At 45.8% G+C, this 14,313-nt stretch overlaps 1 protein-coding gene and 1 long non-coding RNA gene across 2 annotated transcripts in view; both read right to left on the minus strand.

The window, feature by feature from the left end:
* The window catches only part of LOC141097588 (O-acyltransferase like protein-like), a 53,976-nt gene that overhangs the window by 26,894 nt on the left and 12,769 nt on the right, over nucleotides 1-14,313 (minus strand). Inside the window, exons 5-6 of the mRNA XM_073584842.1 lie at nucleotides 12,258-12,428; nucleotides 1,644-1,746 (exon numbers count right to left, since the gene is read on the minus strand). Of these exons, the coding sequence (XP_073440943.1) occupies nucleotides 1,644-1,746; nucleotides 12,258-12,428 (274 nt within the window). The remainder of the gene's footprint in view (nucleotides 1-1,643; nucleotides 1,747-12,257; nucleotides 12,429-14,313) is intronic.
* On the minus strand, nucleotides 8,569-10,678 carry LOC141097586 (uncharacterized). Its single transcript, XR_012234004.1, has 3 exons — nucleotides 10,569-10,678; nucleotides 10,263-10,473; nucleotides 8,569-10,068 (listed from the first exon to the last, which is right to left on the minus strand). It is a non-coding gene; the product is annotated as an uncharacterized lncRNA (long non-coding RNA).

Raw genomic sequence — 14,313 nt, forward strand, 5'->3', positions numbered from 1 at the left:
CACGTTACATTTGAAGTGACTTTTGTAGACCTATATGTAAAAAAAAAACACCCAAAAGAGACCTCATTTTAAAAACTACACCCTTCAAGGTATTCAAAATCTCATTTAGGAAGTTTGGTAATCCTTAAGGTGATTCACAGGAATTAAAATAAAGTGGAAGCAAAGATTGAAAAATTAGCTATTTTCCATAAAAATGTTGCTTTACCCCCAAATTTTTCATTTTCGCAATAGTAACAAGAGAATATGGATTGTACAATTTACTGAGCAATTTCTCCTGAATATTATAATATCCCAAATGTGGTCAAAAACTACTGTTTGGGCACACAGAAGGGGTCAGAAGGGAAGGAGCAGCATTTCATTTTTGGCTGGAATAGATTGTGGACGCTGTGTCGCATTTGCAGAATCACAGAGGTTCCAAAACAGTAAAAATCCTCAAAATCTAACACTATTTTGTAAACTACAAGCTTCAAGGAATTCAACAAGTTATGTGATGACAATCATAAACTTACTGGCGCTGCACAGAATTTTATGACATTGGGATGTGAAAATGAAAAATTTAATTTTTTCTACAAAAATTTTGCCTTAGCCGAAAAAGTTTAAATTCTCCCAAGAGTAGAAGAAGAAAATAGACTGCGCAATTTGTTGTGCATTTTCTCCCGATTATGACGATACCCCATATGTGGTTGCAAGATACTGTGAAACATCTGGTCCTGGCCAACCAGCAATATCGGTTACATGCTGCCTGCACGGGCGTAAGGCCCTCACAGCACAAGTCCACACACCCTGCCAGGACCCACACTTTCATGTAAAGTGCTGGAGCACCACAAACGAGTTCCGAGTTTCTGCGCTTGATCTCTGGTGAGCTGGCTATTTCTTTCTATTTGATCACCACAGACGAGTGCCTTGCCCATGGCTACCGCCTCCGACACGTTACACCTGCATGATTGCCATGATGTACAGGTACGTCCATTTGCTGGAACGCACTGCAAAATTACAGGTACATTCAATGTAGGGAAGGGATTAAAGATGTAAACAATTACAGAATCTAAGCCATTTTGTTCGGGCCATAACAAGATATTTCAATATAATCCACCGTCTCTTAGGCCTCTTTCACACATCCGGATTTTGCCGTCAGGCGCAATCCGGCATGTGTGTAAAGAAACAGATCCGGTTTTGTATTCAGCCGGATGCGGTTTTTTTGTCATTGAATAGCACATGCGCCGGATCGCGCCGCATGTGCTTCCGTTTGTTCCGGGTTTTTACCGGATCCGGCTGAAATCTGCTGTCCGGCGGCCGGACAGAACGCGTGCTGCAACATTTTTTTTCCGGCGAAAAAAGCCGGACCTGCACGCATGCGGCACTTCCGGCTCTGTGGGCCAATGAAAGGCAATGGTAACGTCCGGCAGCAGGATCAGGCTTTTACCTGTTCAGGCCACCGGTTGCAGTTTTCCTCCTCTGCGCATGCCCGGATATCTCCCTCACTCTCTCTCTTGAAAAGTGGTCTTCCCCCGTACTGCGGTGACGACTGCTGAGTCCGCCGTAAGTTGCGCTGCAGCTACTTCCGCTGCCTCCGCTTCCGGCCGTCGGGCTTTTCGCCGCACACCGCCGGAATCTCCCCGACGGATGTGTGAAAGTAGCCTTACCTGAGAAAGAAGAACGAGTCCACACCCAAGAACACCGGGCCGCTCAGAATGTAGAAGTACAGAGGTTTTTCTAATACTCTTGATTTCCATTCAAAGGAGTTATCTGCAGTGAGACACCATGAACACAATACATAAAAATCGTGTCCTCTACATACACTACAGTATATGGAAAAAAGTATGTGCCCCCTCCACATTCGCCCTCATTTCTGACCTCCCTTCCTACATCCATAGACATTATATGGAGTCTTCCCCTCTGCAGATATAACGGCTCCCGCTCATCTGGGAAGGATTTCTACAGGATTTTGGAGGCGTCTGTGGGAATTTCTGCCCCTTTATCCAGAAGAACATTCATGAGATCAGACCCTGATGTTGGGGGGAGGCCGGGATCACAATCTCCATTATAGGTGTTGGATGGCGTCAAGGTCCCGGCTCTGTGCGGCCGCTCATGTTCTACCACAAAACTCCCCCAACCATGTCTGTGCTGGATGTTATACACTTGGACAAAGGGATTTAAAGGAGTATTCCCATCTCCAAAATCCTATCCCAATTTGTAGTATATTTATTATTAATAATAATAATAATAATAATAATAATAATAATAATAGCAAATACCTCTAATTAGAAATATAGTATAGTTCTTCTGATTCGCTATGTCGCTTACCCCATGTGCAGGGCATTGCAGTACATTAGGTATCCATGGTAGCGACAACTAACAACTTGTTGTCACTATATGTGTAGTTGCAACCATAGATACCAAAGCTACTGCAATGCCCTGCACATGGGGTAAGCGACATAGCGAATCAGAATAACTATACTACATTTCTAATTGGAGGTATTTGCTAATATTACACCTACTATATATTGGGATAGAAATTCCTCATTTAATGCAAAACTTGAATTCAGTGTTTCAGACATGTGTCGCAATCCTTTTCTCCATATAGTGTGTTTTATTCAACAGAAACTAGGTGACAAACCCCCTTCATGACCCAGCCTATTTTGACCTTAATGACCAGGCCATTTTTTGCAATTCTGACCAGTGTCCCTTTATGAGGTAATAACTCAGGAACTCTTCAATGCATCCTAGCGATTCTGAGGTTGTTTTTTCGTGACATATTGGGCTTCATGTTAGTGGTAAATTTAGGTCAATAATTTGTGAAAAAATCAGAAATTTGGTGAAAATTTTGAAAATTTTGCAATTTTCAAATTTTGAATTTTTATTCTGTTAAACCAGAGAATTATGTGACACAAGGTAGTTACTAAATAACATTTCCCACATGTTTACGTTACATCAGCACAATTTTGGAAACAAATTTTTTTTTGTTAGGAAGTTATAAGGGTTAAAAGTTGACCAGTGATTTCTCATTTTTACAACAAAATTTACAAAACCATTTTTTTTACGGACCACATCACATTTGAAGTCGCTTTGAGGGGTCTATATGGCAGAAAATACCCAAAAGTGACACCATTCTAAAAACTGCACCCCTCAAGCTACTCAAAACTACTTCAAGAAGATTATTAACCCTTCAGGTGCTTCACAGGAACTAAAGCAATGTGGAAGGAAAAAATGGACATTTTAATTTTTCGAACAAAAATTTTATCTTATCATCAATTTTTCCATTTTCACATGGGCAACATGATAAAATAGATCCTAAAATTTGTTGGGTAATTTCTTCTGAGTACACGGATACCTCATATGTGGTCATAAACCACTATTTGGGCGCACGGCAGGGTTCAGAAGGGAAGGAGCGCCATTTGACTTTTTGAATGGAAAATATGCTTGAATATTTAGCGGTTGCCATGTCGAGTTTGGAGAGTCCCTGTGTGCCTAAACATTAAAGTTCCCCCACAAGTGACCCCATTTTGGAAACTAGACCCCCCCAAGGAACTTATCTAGATGCATAGTGATCACTTTGAACCCCCAGGTGCTTCACAAATTGATCCGTAAAAAAAAAAGTACTTTTTTTTTCACAAACATTTTCTTTTAGCCTCAGTTTTTTCATTTTCACATGGGAACAGGATAAAATGGATCCTAAAATTTGTGGGGCAATTTCTCCTGAGTACACCGATACCTCATATGTGGTCATAAACCACTGTTTGGGCGCACGGCAGGGTCTGGAAGGGAAGGAGCGCCATTTGACTTTTTGAATGGAAAATTAGCTCCAATCGTTATCGGACATCATGTCGCGTTTGGAGACCCCTGTGTGCCTAAGCATTGGAGTACCACTACAATTGACCCCATTTTCGAAACTAGACCCCTTAAGGAACTTATCTAGATGTGTAGTGAGCACTTTGAACCTCCAAGTGCTTCACAAAAGTTTATATGCAGAGCAGTGAAAATAAAATAATCATTTTTTTCCCTCAAAAATGATTTTTTAGCACGCTATTTTTTATTTTCACATGGCTAACAGGAGAAATTGGACCACAAAATTTGTTGGCCAGTTTGTCCTGAGTACGCTGGTACCCCATATGTGGGGGGGAACCACTGTTTGGGCACACGTTGGGGCTCAGAAAGGAAGGAGCGCCATTTGACTTTTTGAAAGGAAAATTAGCTCCAATAGTTAGCGGACACCATGTCGTGTTTGGAGAGCCCCTGTGTGCCTAAACTTTGGATCTCCCCCACAAATGACCCCATTTTGGAAACTAGACCCCCTAAGGAACTTATCTAGATGCAGAGTGAGCACTTTGAACCCCCAAGTGCTTCACAAAAGTTTATAACGCAGAGCCGTGAAAATAAAAAAAATATTTTTTTTCCTCAAAAAATTATATTTTAGTCCGCAATTTTTAATTTTCACAAGGGTACCAGGAGAAATTAGACCCCTAAAGTTGTTGTCCAGTTTGTCCTGAGTACGCTGGTACCCCATATGTTGGGGGGGGACCACTGTTTGGGCACACGTCGGGGCTCGGAAGGGAAGTAGTGACACTTTAAAATGCTGACTTTGATGGAATGGTCTGCGGGCATCATGTTACATTTGCAGAGCCCCTGATGTACCTAAACTGTGGCAACCCCCCACAAGTGACCCCATTTTGGAAACTAGACCCCCCCAAGGAACTTATCTAGATGTGTGGTGAGCACCTTGAACCCCCAAGTGGTTCACAGAAGTTTATAACGCAGAGCCGTGAATAAAAAATAATTTTTTTCCTCCAAGAAATTATTTTTAGCCTGCAATTTTTTTTTTTCATAAGGGTAACAGGATAAATTGTACCCCAAAGTTGTTGTGCAATTTTTCCTGAATACGCTGATACCCCATATGTTGGGGTAAACAACTGTTTGGGCACACGTCGGGGCTTGGAAGGGAGGGAGCACCGTTTGACTTTTTGAACGCAAAATTGGCTGGAATTAATGGTGGCACCATGTCACATTTGTAAACCCCCTGATGTGCCTAAACAGTGGAAACCCCTCAATTCTAACCCCAACACACCCCTAACCACAACCCTAACTCCAACACACCCCTAACCCTAATTCCAACCCTAACTATAACCATAACCACAAGCCTAACCCTAATCTTAACCCTAATTCCAACCCTAACCCTAATTCTAACCCTAATTCCACCCTAACCCTAACGCCAACCCTTACCCTAATTCCAACCCTAACCCTAATTCCAACCCTATCCCTAGCCCTAACCCTATCCCTAGCCCTAACCCTAGCCCTAACCCTAAAGAAAAATAAAAATAAAAATAAAAATATTTTCTTTATTTTATTATATGTTCCTACCTATGGGGGTGATAGAGGGGGGGATATTTACTTTTTATTTCATTTTGATCACTGTTAGAGTGATCAAAATGAATTAATCGAATCTGCAGCTGGCAGATTCGGGCGGGCGCACTGCGCATGTGCCCGCCATTTTCCAAGATGGCGGCGCCCATGATCCGGGACCGCGGGACATCGGGAGCGACAGCGGCACTCAGTAGGCATCGGGGGGTGGTTGGGGGGGTCATCAAACTGCAGGGGGGAGCGGAAGGAAGGCGGGGGGCAGATGATGACAGCGGCGGCACATCGCCGCTGTCATTCAGTGGCGGGGGCCGATCGCCCCCGCCAGCCGGTGTGTGGGGGGGTCAGGTAACTTTCTCCAGCCATGTCCGATGCTACTGCAGCATCAGTCATGGCTGGATTGTAATATTGCATCAATTTTCATTGATGAAATATTACTATCACTCTGATTGGCTGTTTCACTTTTAACAGCCAATCAGAGCAATCGTAGCCACGTGGGGGCGAAGCCATGCCCCCTGTGGTGAAGTTCAAAGCCCCCTTTATCTGCGGGTTGGGTGACCTTTCAGTGACCCCGGTCACCCGACCCGCAGGGTGGCTTTAAAGTCATGATGCCACATTGGCGTCACTGGTCATAATGGCACAGGCTTTCATGACGCCTATGTGGCGTAATTGTTCGGGAAGGGGTCAAAAGCAGCCACCCAGCTTTTTACAGATCCTGACTAGCAAAGCCATCACAGATGTTATTCCTCCTCTTCTGTTATTCCACCTAAAATGTGTGAATATATTAACAAGTGGGTGTTACCAGTTGGGTGGGGGGGGATCATTATAGACTAGACCTGAGCAAAGTGTGGACTGAGAAAGCCAAAGTGCAGAAACAATGGACCACAGGCCGCACCGTGCTCTCCACCACCCACTGATGCCTTCTTCTACCAATCAACGTGTAAGACAGCAGCAACGAAGAAGTCATTTCATCGCTTCAGCTGTGCACTGTGAAGAGTCAGTGCATCGGAGAGAGCAGAGCGCCAGGAGAACGGGAGCGAGGTGAGTATGTGTTGTTATTTTTTTAATGTGTGTGAGATGTTTGTATTTATATAGGAGGCTATGTGGGGCTCATAATGTATATAGGGAGGCTATGTGGGGCTCATGCTCTATATGAGAAGACTATGTGGGGCTCATACTGTATATAGGGAGGCTATGTGGGGCTCATACTCTATATAGGGAGGCTATGTGGGGATTACACTCTATATAAGAAGGCTATGTGGGGCTCATACTGTAGGGAGGCTATGTGGGACTCATACGTCATATAGAGAGGCTATGTGGGACTCATACTGTATATAGGGAGGCTATGTGGGACTCATACTGTATATAGGGAGGCTATGTGGGATTCATACTTCATATAGGGAGGCTATGTGGGATTCATACTTCATATAGGGAGGCCATGTGGGGCTCATACTATATATATTGTGACTGGTGGATCCTGTGTTATCTACTGTATATAGAGGTGTTATCAGTCATTGTACAGGAGGAGGAGGTGAGTTGTAACATCCCCTGTTGTGACTGATGGATCCTGTGTTATCTACTGTATATAGAGGTGTTATCTTATCAGTTATTGTACAGGAGAGGGAGGAGGTGAGTTGTGGCATCATCTATTGTGATTGGTGGATTGTGTGTTATCTACTGAATATAGAGGTGTTATTTGTCATTGTAATCCTGCTTCTGATGATAATGAGTCTGCTCCTTAAGGCCCCGTCACACTATGCGACTCACCAGCGATCCCGACACCGATATCAAGGTGTCAGGATCGCTGATAAGTCGCTACGTGATCGCTGGTGAGCTGTCACACAGACAGCTTCACCAGCGATCAGCACAGCGATGCCGAGCGCCCGGCATCGCTGGCCATCGCTGTAAAAAATAGAATCAAAATAAAAAATTGAGTTATTCTCACCTTCCGACGTCCCGTTCAGCCATCCTGCCTCTCTCCACGCTCCGGTCCCAGTGATCCTTTGCACGAATGACCGCGAGACTTTGTTATCCCTCGACACCGTGACATCTCGCGGTCATTCGTGCAAAGGATCACTGGGACCGGAGCGTGGAGAGAGGCGGGATGGCTGAACGGGACGTCGGAAGGTGAGAAAAACTCTATTTTTTATTTTTTTTTTATTATTTTTTACACCTGATCGCTGGTCTCCCGCCTGTCACACACAGCGATGCGTGCTGGCCAGCGGGAGACCAGCGACCAAAGAAATGTCCAGAGGTTTCTTCCAGCGATCAGCGATACCGGCAGGGGGGCCGCTCGCTGATCGCTGTCACACACAGCGATCTCGCTGGTGAGATCGCTGTTACGTCACAAAAGTTGTGACTCAGCAGCGATCTCGCTACCGAGATCGCTTAGGCTACTTTCACACATCAGGTTTTCGGCGTCAGGCGCGATCCGGCGTCGTGCCGGAATGCCGGATCCGGCAAATGTTTTGTAAAACCTGATGTGCCGGATCCAGTTTTCTGCCGGATCCGTCTTGTTCTTGACAGACAAAACCGGATCCGTCTCATCCGGTTCATCCGTTTTTCTATCCGTTTTTCGACGGATTACGCCTGATCCGGTTTTTAAAATTGACCCTTGTGGCCTTCCGAACGGGATTGGCTACTGGAAAACTATATATAGCATGTTCCTACAGCCCTTCTTTGACAGGTTGTAGAGAAGAAAGTGCAGGTTGGAGAGAAGAGCAAGTTACTGGCGAAGATGGATGTTGTCATTGGAAATATTACCACTAGAAGTTCTGTGACGGTTTCAGTAATGAGGGACAATTTTGCACTATACTTTATGTCACCTCAAGGCAGAGTACACTGGCAGGATGACAGAGTGTGAAAGATTTGTGCCCAACCAAACTTGTGTACCTTCTGGACCAACAGTATATACCTTTGCCAACCAAAGTTGGCTTCTTGTCATGGTCTTACTATTTTTAGCTTTAGGCCACAGGTGTGTACCTGGTTGTGTTTTATGCAAAGTATTTCACCTTTTAACAAAAGTTGTGTACATTGGTAGGAAATCACCAACAATAAACACAACTTTTTAGGTGAAATACTTTGCTTCAAACACAACCAGGAACACAACTGTGGCAAAAAGCTAAAATTTACCCACAGTTATATACCTGGTTTTGAATACCTTTTTACCTTTTAAATACCCTTTATTTAACCTTTTTTTTAAACATAGTTCGCCGCAGAAAGAAATGACAGACAACCATTGTGAAATGATAATTTAACTTTTATTTAAAATTTTTTTTTTTTTTGTAAAATGTTTTTAAAGTGCAAAAAACTTTTTTAATAAAGGTTTTAAACCCAATGGGCATTTTTATTAAAAAACACACATTACAAATCTGTGTAGTGTGGGGTGGAAATACTGCTGGAGGGGCTGCGGGACACTTCGACACTGGGTGTGTGGAGAGAGGACTGGGATCGTGGTGGGGAAGGAACAGTTAGAGGTGAAGGTGTGGAAAAAGCTACAGAATGGGTGGACATGTGGGAGGCAGAAGAGGTGGTGGGCGGTGGAGTGGAGGGTTGGGCAGGGACTGTAGGAGCAGATGATGTTGATGGAAAGTTGTATGAGGAAGGAGTTTGGTACGGGGAAGGAGTTTGGTACGGGGAAGGAGTTTGGTACGGGGCAGGTTGCTGGAAGTGGGGAGATGTCTGGTACTGGGGAGGTTGCTGGTACTGGTGAGGTTGCTGGTATGTAATAGGAGGGGGAGGATGGAAAGTGGCTGGAGGGGGTGCAGATGTAATAGGAGGGGGAGGATGGAAAGTGGCTGGAGGGGGTGCAGATGTAATAGGAGGGGGAGGATGGAAAGTGGCTGGAGGGGGTGCAGGTGGAGGAACTACAGTGGTGGGAGGTGGAGGTTGGGAGGTAACCTGCTGTAGAGCACCGTGGCACGAATGCATTACATACATCTGCTGGGTAGGAGATAGTGTTGCCATGCGCTCCACAACAGACCTGAAAAAGGTGTGGTTTGGTGAAGAACTTGCTTCTGAATGCATGGTTTGCAGAAGTGTCTTCACCTCCAGAATGCTGGAGTTGATCTGCTGAAAGCCTGCGGAGATTTGCTCTGACAAGACTTTTAGACAGTTCTGGAAAGATGCATTCAGATGCAAGAACTCTTGCGCATAACTCTTTTCCTGACCCCTCTGCCGCTGCCGCCCAGTACCCGCAGGTGTACTAGAGGTGGCAGGGGCAGAAGGGTGGGGTAAAGGGAAAGCGATCTCCTCACCAGCAGCTTCATGTAATGTAGGCGGCCACGATGCTCCTGTGCTGGTGGATGGGACAGATGGGTCGAATGTGTGGGAAGGCTGGGAAGGTGCAGATGTACCGGGGCGGTCGAAGTGTCCCTCGGTGCCGGTCTCCTCAGGGATCGCCTCAGAAGGGTCCAATCGTGCAGGCTCCCGAGTGCTGCTCACCGTGCTGTGGAATAAAGAGAAAAAAAAACAATTAAAATACTGACATGGTATGGCCCTGGCTGAAAAAAAAAAGTTACATCTAACATTTTTTTTCACATGTGGTGTGTAATATTTACCTTCTAGTAACCATTGTTTCCCGGAGGAACGACAGGGCTTGTGCGTACTTGTACTTGCTCCTGCGTCCTCCAGATCCACTCGGGGCCCGCATCTCTTTATTGAACTCCTTCTTGAAACGATCCCTCACAGACCGCCACCGATTCACAATTCTGTTCCCTGAAACGAGAAAGGAGTGGTTAGTATACAACATCAGTGTTTCCCAAACTCCAGTCCTCATGGTCCCCAGGGGTCATGTTTTCAGGATTTCCATAGTAAATAGAAATCCTGAACACATGATCCGTGGGGACCACGAGGACTGGAGTTCGGGAAACACTGGTTTACATCAAGCAACCGGTACTGTATATACTTACGCTCTTTAATCTGGGCCCGAACATCGAGGTCCTCCCAGCGGCCCACAAGGAGCGAACAGATTTCCTCCCAGAGTCGTCGGGTAACGATAAGGTCAGCGTGGCGGCGGTCAGCCATATTCCAGAGCGGCTCCCTTTCTCTGACGAGATCGATGAGGTGGTCCACATCGAGTCCTCCATCCTCACCGTCAGAGTCGGGAGCACGCTGTGAAGGCTGTTAAAGAAAAAGACAAAAATAACATAATTAGCCTCCACAAAAGAAATGAAATAAAAAGTGCAAAAAAACAAAGCAAAAATATTTATACTTACACGCTGGTGACCGCCGCGTTGCTGTCGCCGACGACCCTGGGAGGCACTGCGAGGACCTCTTGGCCGAGCACCAGATTGGGAAGACTAGAGAAGAAAACAAAAAATGTTATGTCTTTGGATTTGGGAAATTTGGCATTTGTTTGCTGCGTGTGGTCTGCAGAACATTGTTTTGTATGTGTTGTGTGTAGTGTGATGTTGTGTTTCTGCGTTTGATGCAAAAAACTTACCAATTGTGAGCCCACTCCAGGTGTCTGTCCACCCCTTCCTTCTTCTTCTGGGAGCTCCTCTTCATCTTGTGATTCCTGTTTTGAAATAAAAGGCAATGAATACACATATATTACAGAGATGATGGATTTTGGAAAAAAAAACTTACCGTCAAACGCTGACGATGCGAGGGAGGGCTCCCAGAAGAAGATGTGCTGTCCTGTTGATGGCCAGACTCCATGGCTGTGGGTATTGCTGCTGCTGTTGCTGCTGCCAGTGATGCCATTTCTGCTGCTGCTGCTGTTGCTGCTGCATCTCTTGGGCGGCTGTTGAATAAAGAGAAACAAAGGGCCAATGAATATCTTGATATTCCATGGCCCTAGTTTGGAGGAATGGGGGATTTGATAATTACCGTCTCTCATCTGCTGCTGGACTCCCCTCCTCAGCATGTTCCATTTGCTGCTCCATTTGGGGTGGTGGTGGTGCTGATGGTGCTGCAGTGGTCTCCTGCCTTCTCCTGCTGCGCTTGGTTGCTTTCTTGGGTGGCATGTTGGGTGTGGCTGTGGGTCCCATTGTCTTGCTTTTATATATGTCTTGTGGGCAGAGCTACTGAGCATGCTCAGACCAAAAAAAACGGATCCGGCCACCGGATCCGGCTTTCGCCGGATCAGGCGCATTGCGGCGCTCATAGGCTTTCATTGTGTGAAAAAGCCGGACGCGCCGGATCCGGCGTGTCCGGCTTTTTCGCCGGAGACAAAAAACGTTACAGTAGACGTTTTTTCCAGACGCCGGATCGCGACACATTGCCGGATCCGGCGAAAACCGGATGAAACGCATGGCCATCCGGCGCGATCCGGCGCAAATGCAAGTCAATGGGGGGGAAACCGGATCCGGCATTGCATTTCGCCGGATCCGGTTTCTGTCAAAAGCGCCGGATCGCGCCTGACGGCGAAAACCTGATGTGTGAAAGAGGCCTAAGTGAGACGGGGCCTTTAGTCTTCCAGAAAGGACAGGAAATAGAAGTTTCAAATAGCCCCGCTGGCCACTATGAAAATTACATTATTACTAATTTTGTTTTTTAATTAAAGGGGTTGTCCACTACTAGGACAACCTTTTCTTGATCAAAATGTTTGGCCCCATAAAATAATAAATACTAATAAAGACTACAGTCACCTCCCATGCCGGCACTGTGTAATAATATGAAAAAACATTTTTTAAAATTCATGTAACATAAAAACCTGATCTAAACAACTTTTACTAATTTTCTGATTTCACATTTCCAGCAATATTGAACTTTCCTCGTCCTGCCCAAGAGCAGCTTAGGATAATTGATTGAAAGGATTGTTTTTATTTTATGAAAATAAATACTAATAAATGTATAAGAAAAAGAAAGTGTTGGAACTTTGTGTTTCAATTTTTCACCATTTTCAAGACCATTTCTTGCTGCCAGTGAATAGAAACCGGAGCTCGGCTCCTCGCACTCACCGATGTTGAAGACGCTGGCCAGCTGACTTGTGTGTCCAGATATGATCCACAACAGGCTGAGGACTCGGATCCCGTTCAGAGTGGGGTACTCGGGATTCTGGGGTTTCACCGTCATCACAGCTGGGAAATTCTCTTGTATTGCAAAACTCTTCAGAACTCGATCAGTATAAGCTGGAGACGAGAGAGAAGCCATGAAAATACCCTGGGCTGCAACCTGCAACTCTCTAGCTGATGAGAAACTACAAGCACCAGCATGCACCGACAGCCAAAAGCTATCTAAATAGCTAATTAGCCCCTTATTATCACTGTGCAAGAACAATATTTGGGCCCTTTGCAGTCCAATAGCTCATCATAACGCACAATTCTACCTGTTTTGGAGGTGATAGTGGCCCTCTGAACTCTTGGGCCCCAGGTTGTCCCCCAATTAGTAATTAGTGGGATCAGATTAATCCTCTATCTTTTAGGGATTCTTGTGGGTTCCATTTCGTTTTCTTGTAACAAATGCCTTTGGGTCCCCTCACTTTTTCACAAGGGGGCACAAGCCCTGTCAGTGACATAATATGGCACCAGTATTATACTGTAGATGCAACATTTCAAATGGGGGTCCTGCTATAGATTTTATATTGTACCCCCGAAGCTTCAAGATTCATCTTACTTACCTTTACTAGATCCATCACTAAGCACTCCCTCCGCACCTGTTGGCTTTCTCTGCTCCTCTGTGCATCAGGGTGTCCTGGCGACCTGGCGACCCCTGGGACTTCACCCACCCGGACCATATAGTCCAGTAAGATGCTGCCTGAGAATTTAGGTCAATGGCCTCGACCACTACAAATGATCACCATAAATACTATGAACCATGATCCACCCTACTCAGCTATATTCCCAGAGTGCCTCCACACATTCCCAGCTACACTAAATCACTGGGCTCTGCTGAATTGTCATTGCATACCTCTGGACATTCCCCACTCTGCTACTTTGCTGGACTCTTCTCCATAATCCACCAAATGCCTTCTGACATAATTAGCTCTGCTAAATCACGGAGCTTTGATACATTGCCACAGTGTAACTGCTAACATATCTGGCTCTACTCCTTAAGGGTTATGCTACATTGTCACTGTGCACCGCTAGACCATTCCCAGCTCTACTACTTTGCAGGACTCTACTCCACAGCCACTAAGTACTTTCTGACATACCCAGCTCTGTTACATCATTGGGCTCTGCTACATTGCCACATTATGCCTTACTAGCTGAAGAGCCCAGCGCTGCCTGGGCATAGTAACTAACTACGGTTAGTTATAACAAAATCTAAGAATTATATATATATAAAGCTGTGTATAGCCCCTCACACTAAACATAGCCACATTCACTATAATATCCCACATCACCCCGACAGCCAGAGCCACTGGACTACTACCCCTAATATCCCACATCATCCCGTCAGCCAGAGCCACCGGACTACTACCACTAATATCCCACATCATCCCGTCAGCCAGAGCCACCGGACTACTACCCCTAATATCCCACATCATCCCGTCAGCCAGAGCTACCGGACTACTCCCCCTAATATCCCACATCATCCCATCAGCCAGAGCCACCGGACTACTACCCCTAATATCCCACATCATCCCGTCAGCCAGTGCTATCGGACTACTACCCCTTATATCCCACATCATCCTATCAGCCAGAGCCACCGGACTACTACCACTAATATCCCACATCATCCCGTCAGCCAGAGCCACTGGACTACTACCCCTTATATCCCACATCATCCCGTCAGCCAGAGCCACCGGACTACGACCCCTAATATCCCACATCATCCTATCAGCCAGAGCCACCGGACTACTACCCCTAATATCCCACATCATCCCGTCAGCCACCGGACTACTACCCCTAATATCCCACATCATCCCGTCAGCCAGAGCCACCGGACTACTACCCCTAATATCCCACATCATCCTGTCAGCCAGAGCCACCGGACTACTACCCCTAATATCCCACATCATCCCGTCAGCCATAGCCACCGGACAACTACCCCTAATATCCCACATCATCCCGT

The sequence above is a fragment of the Dendrobates tinctorius genome, unplaced genomic scaffold (assembly GCF_039654945.1).
Source record: "Dendrobates tinctorius isolate UK_male_01 unplaced genomic scaffold, ASM3965494v1 ptg000085l, whole genome shotgun sequence".
In the NCBI taxonomy this organism is placed as follows: Eukaryota; Metazoa; Chordata; class Amphibia; order Anura; family Dendrobatidae; genus Dendrobates; species Dendrobates tinctorius.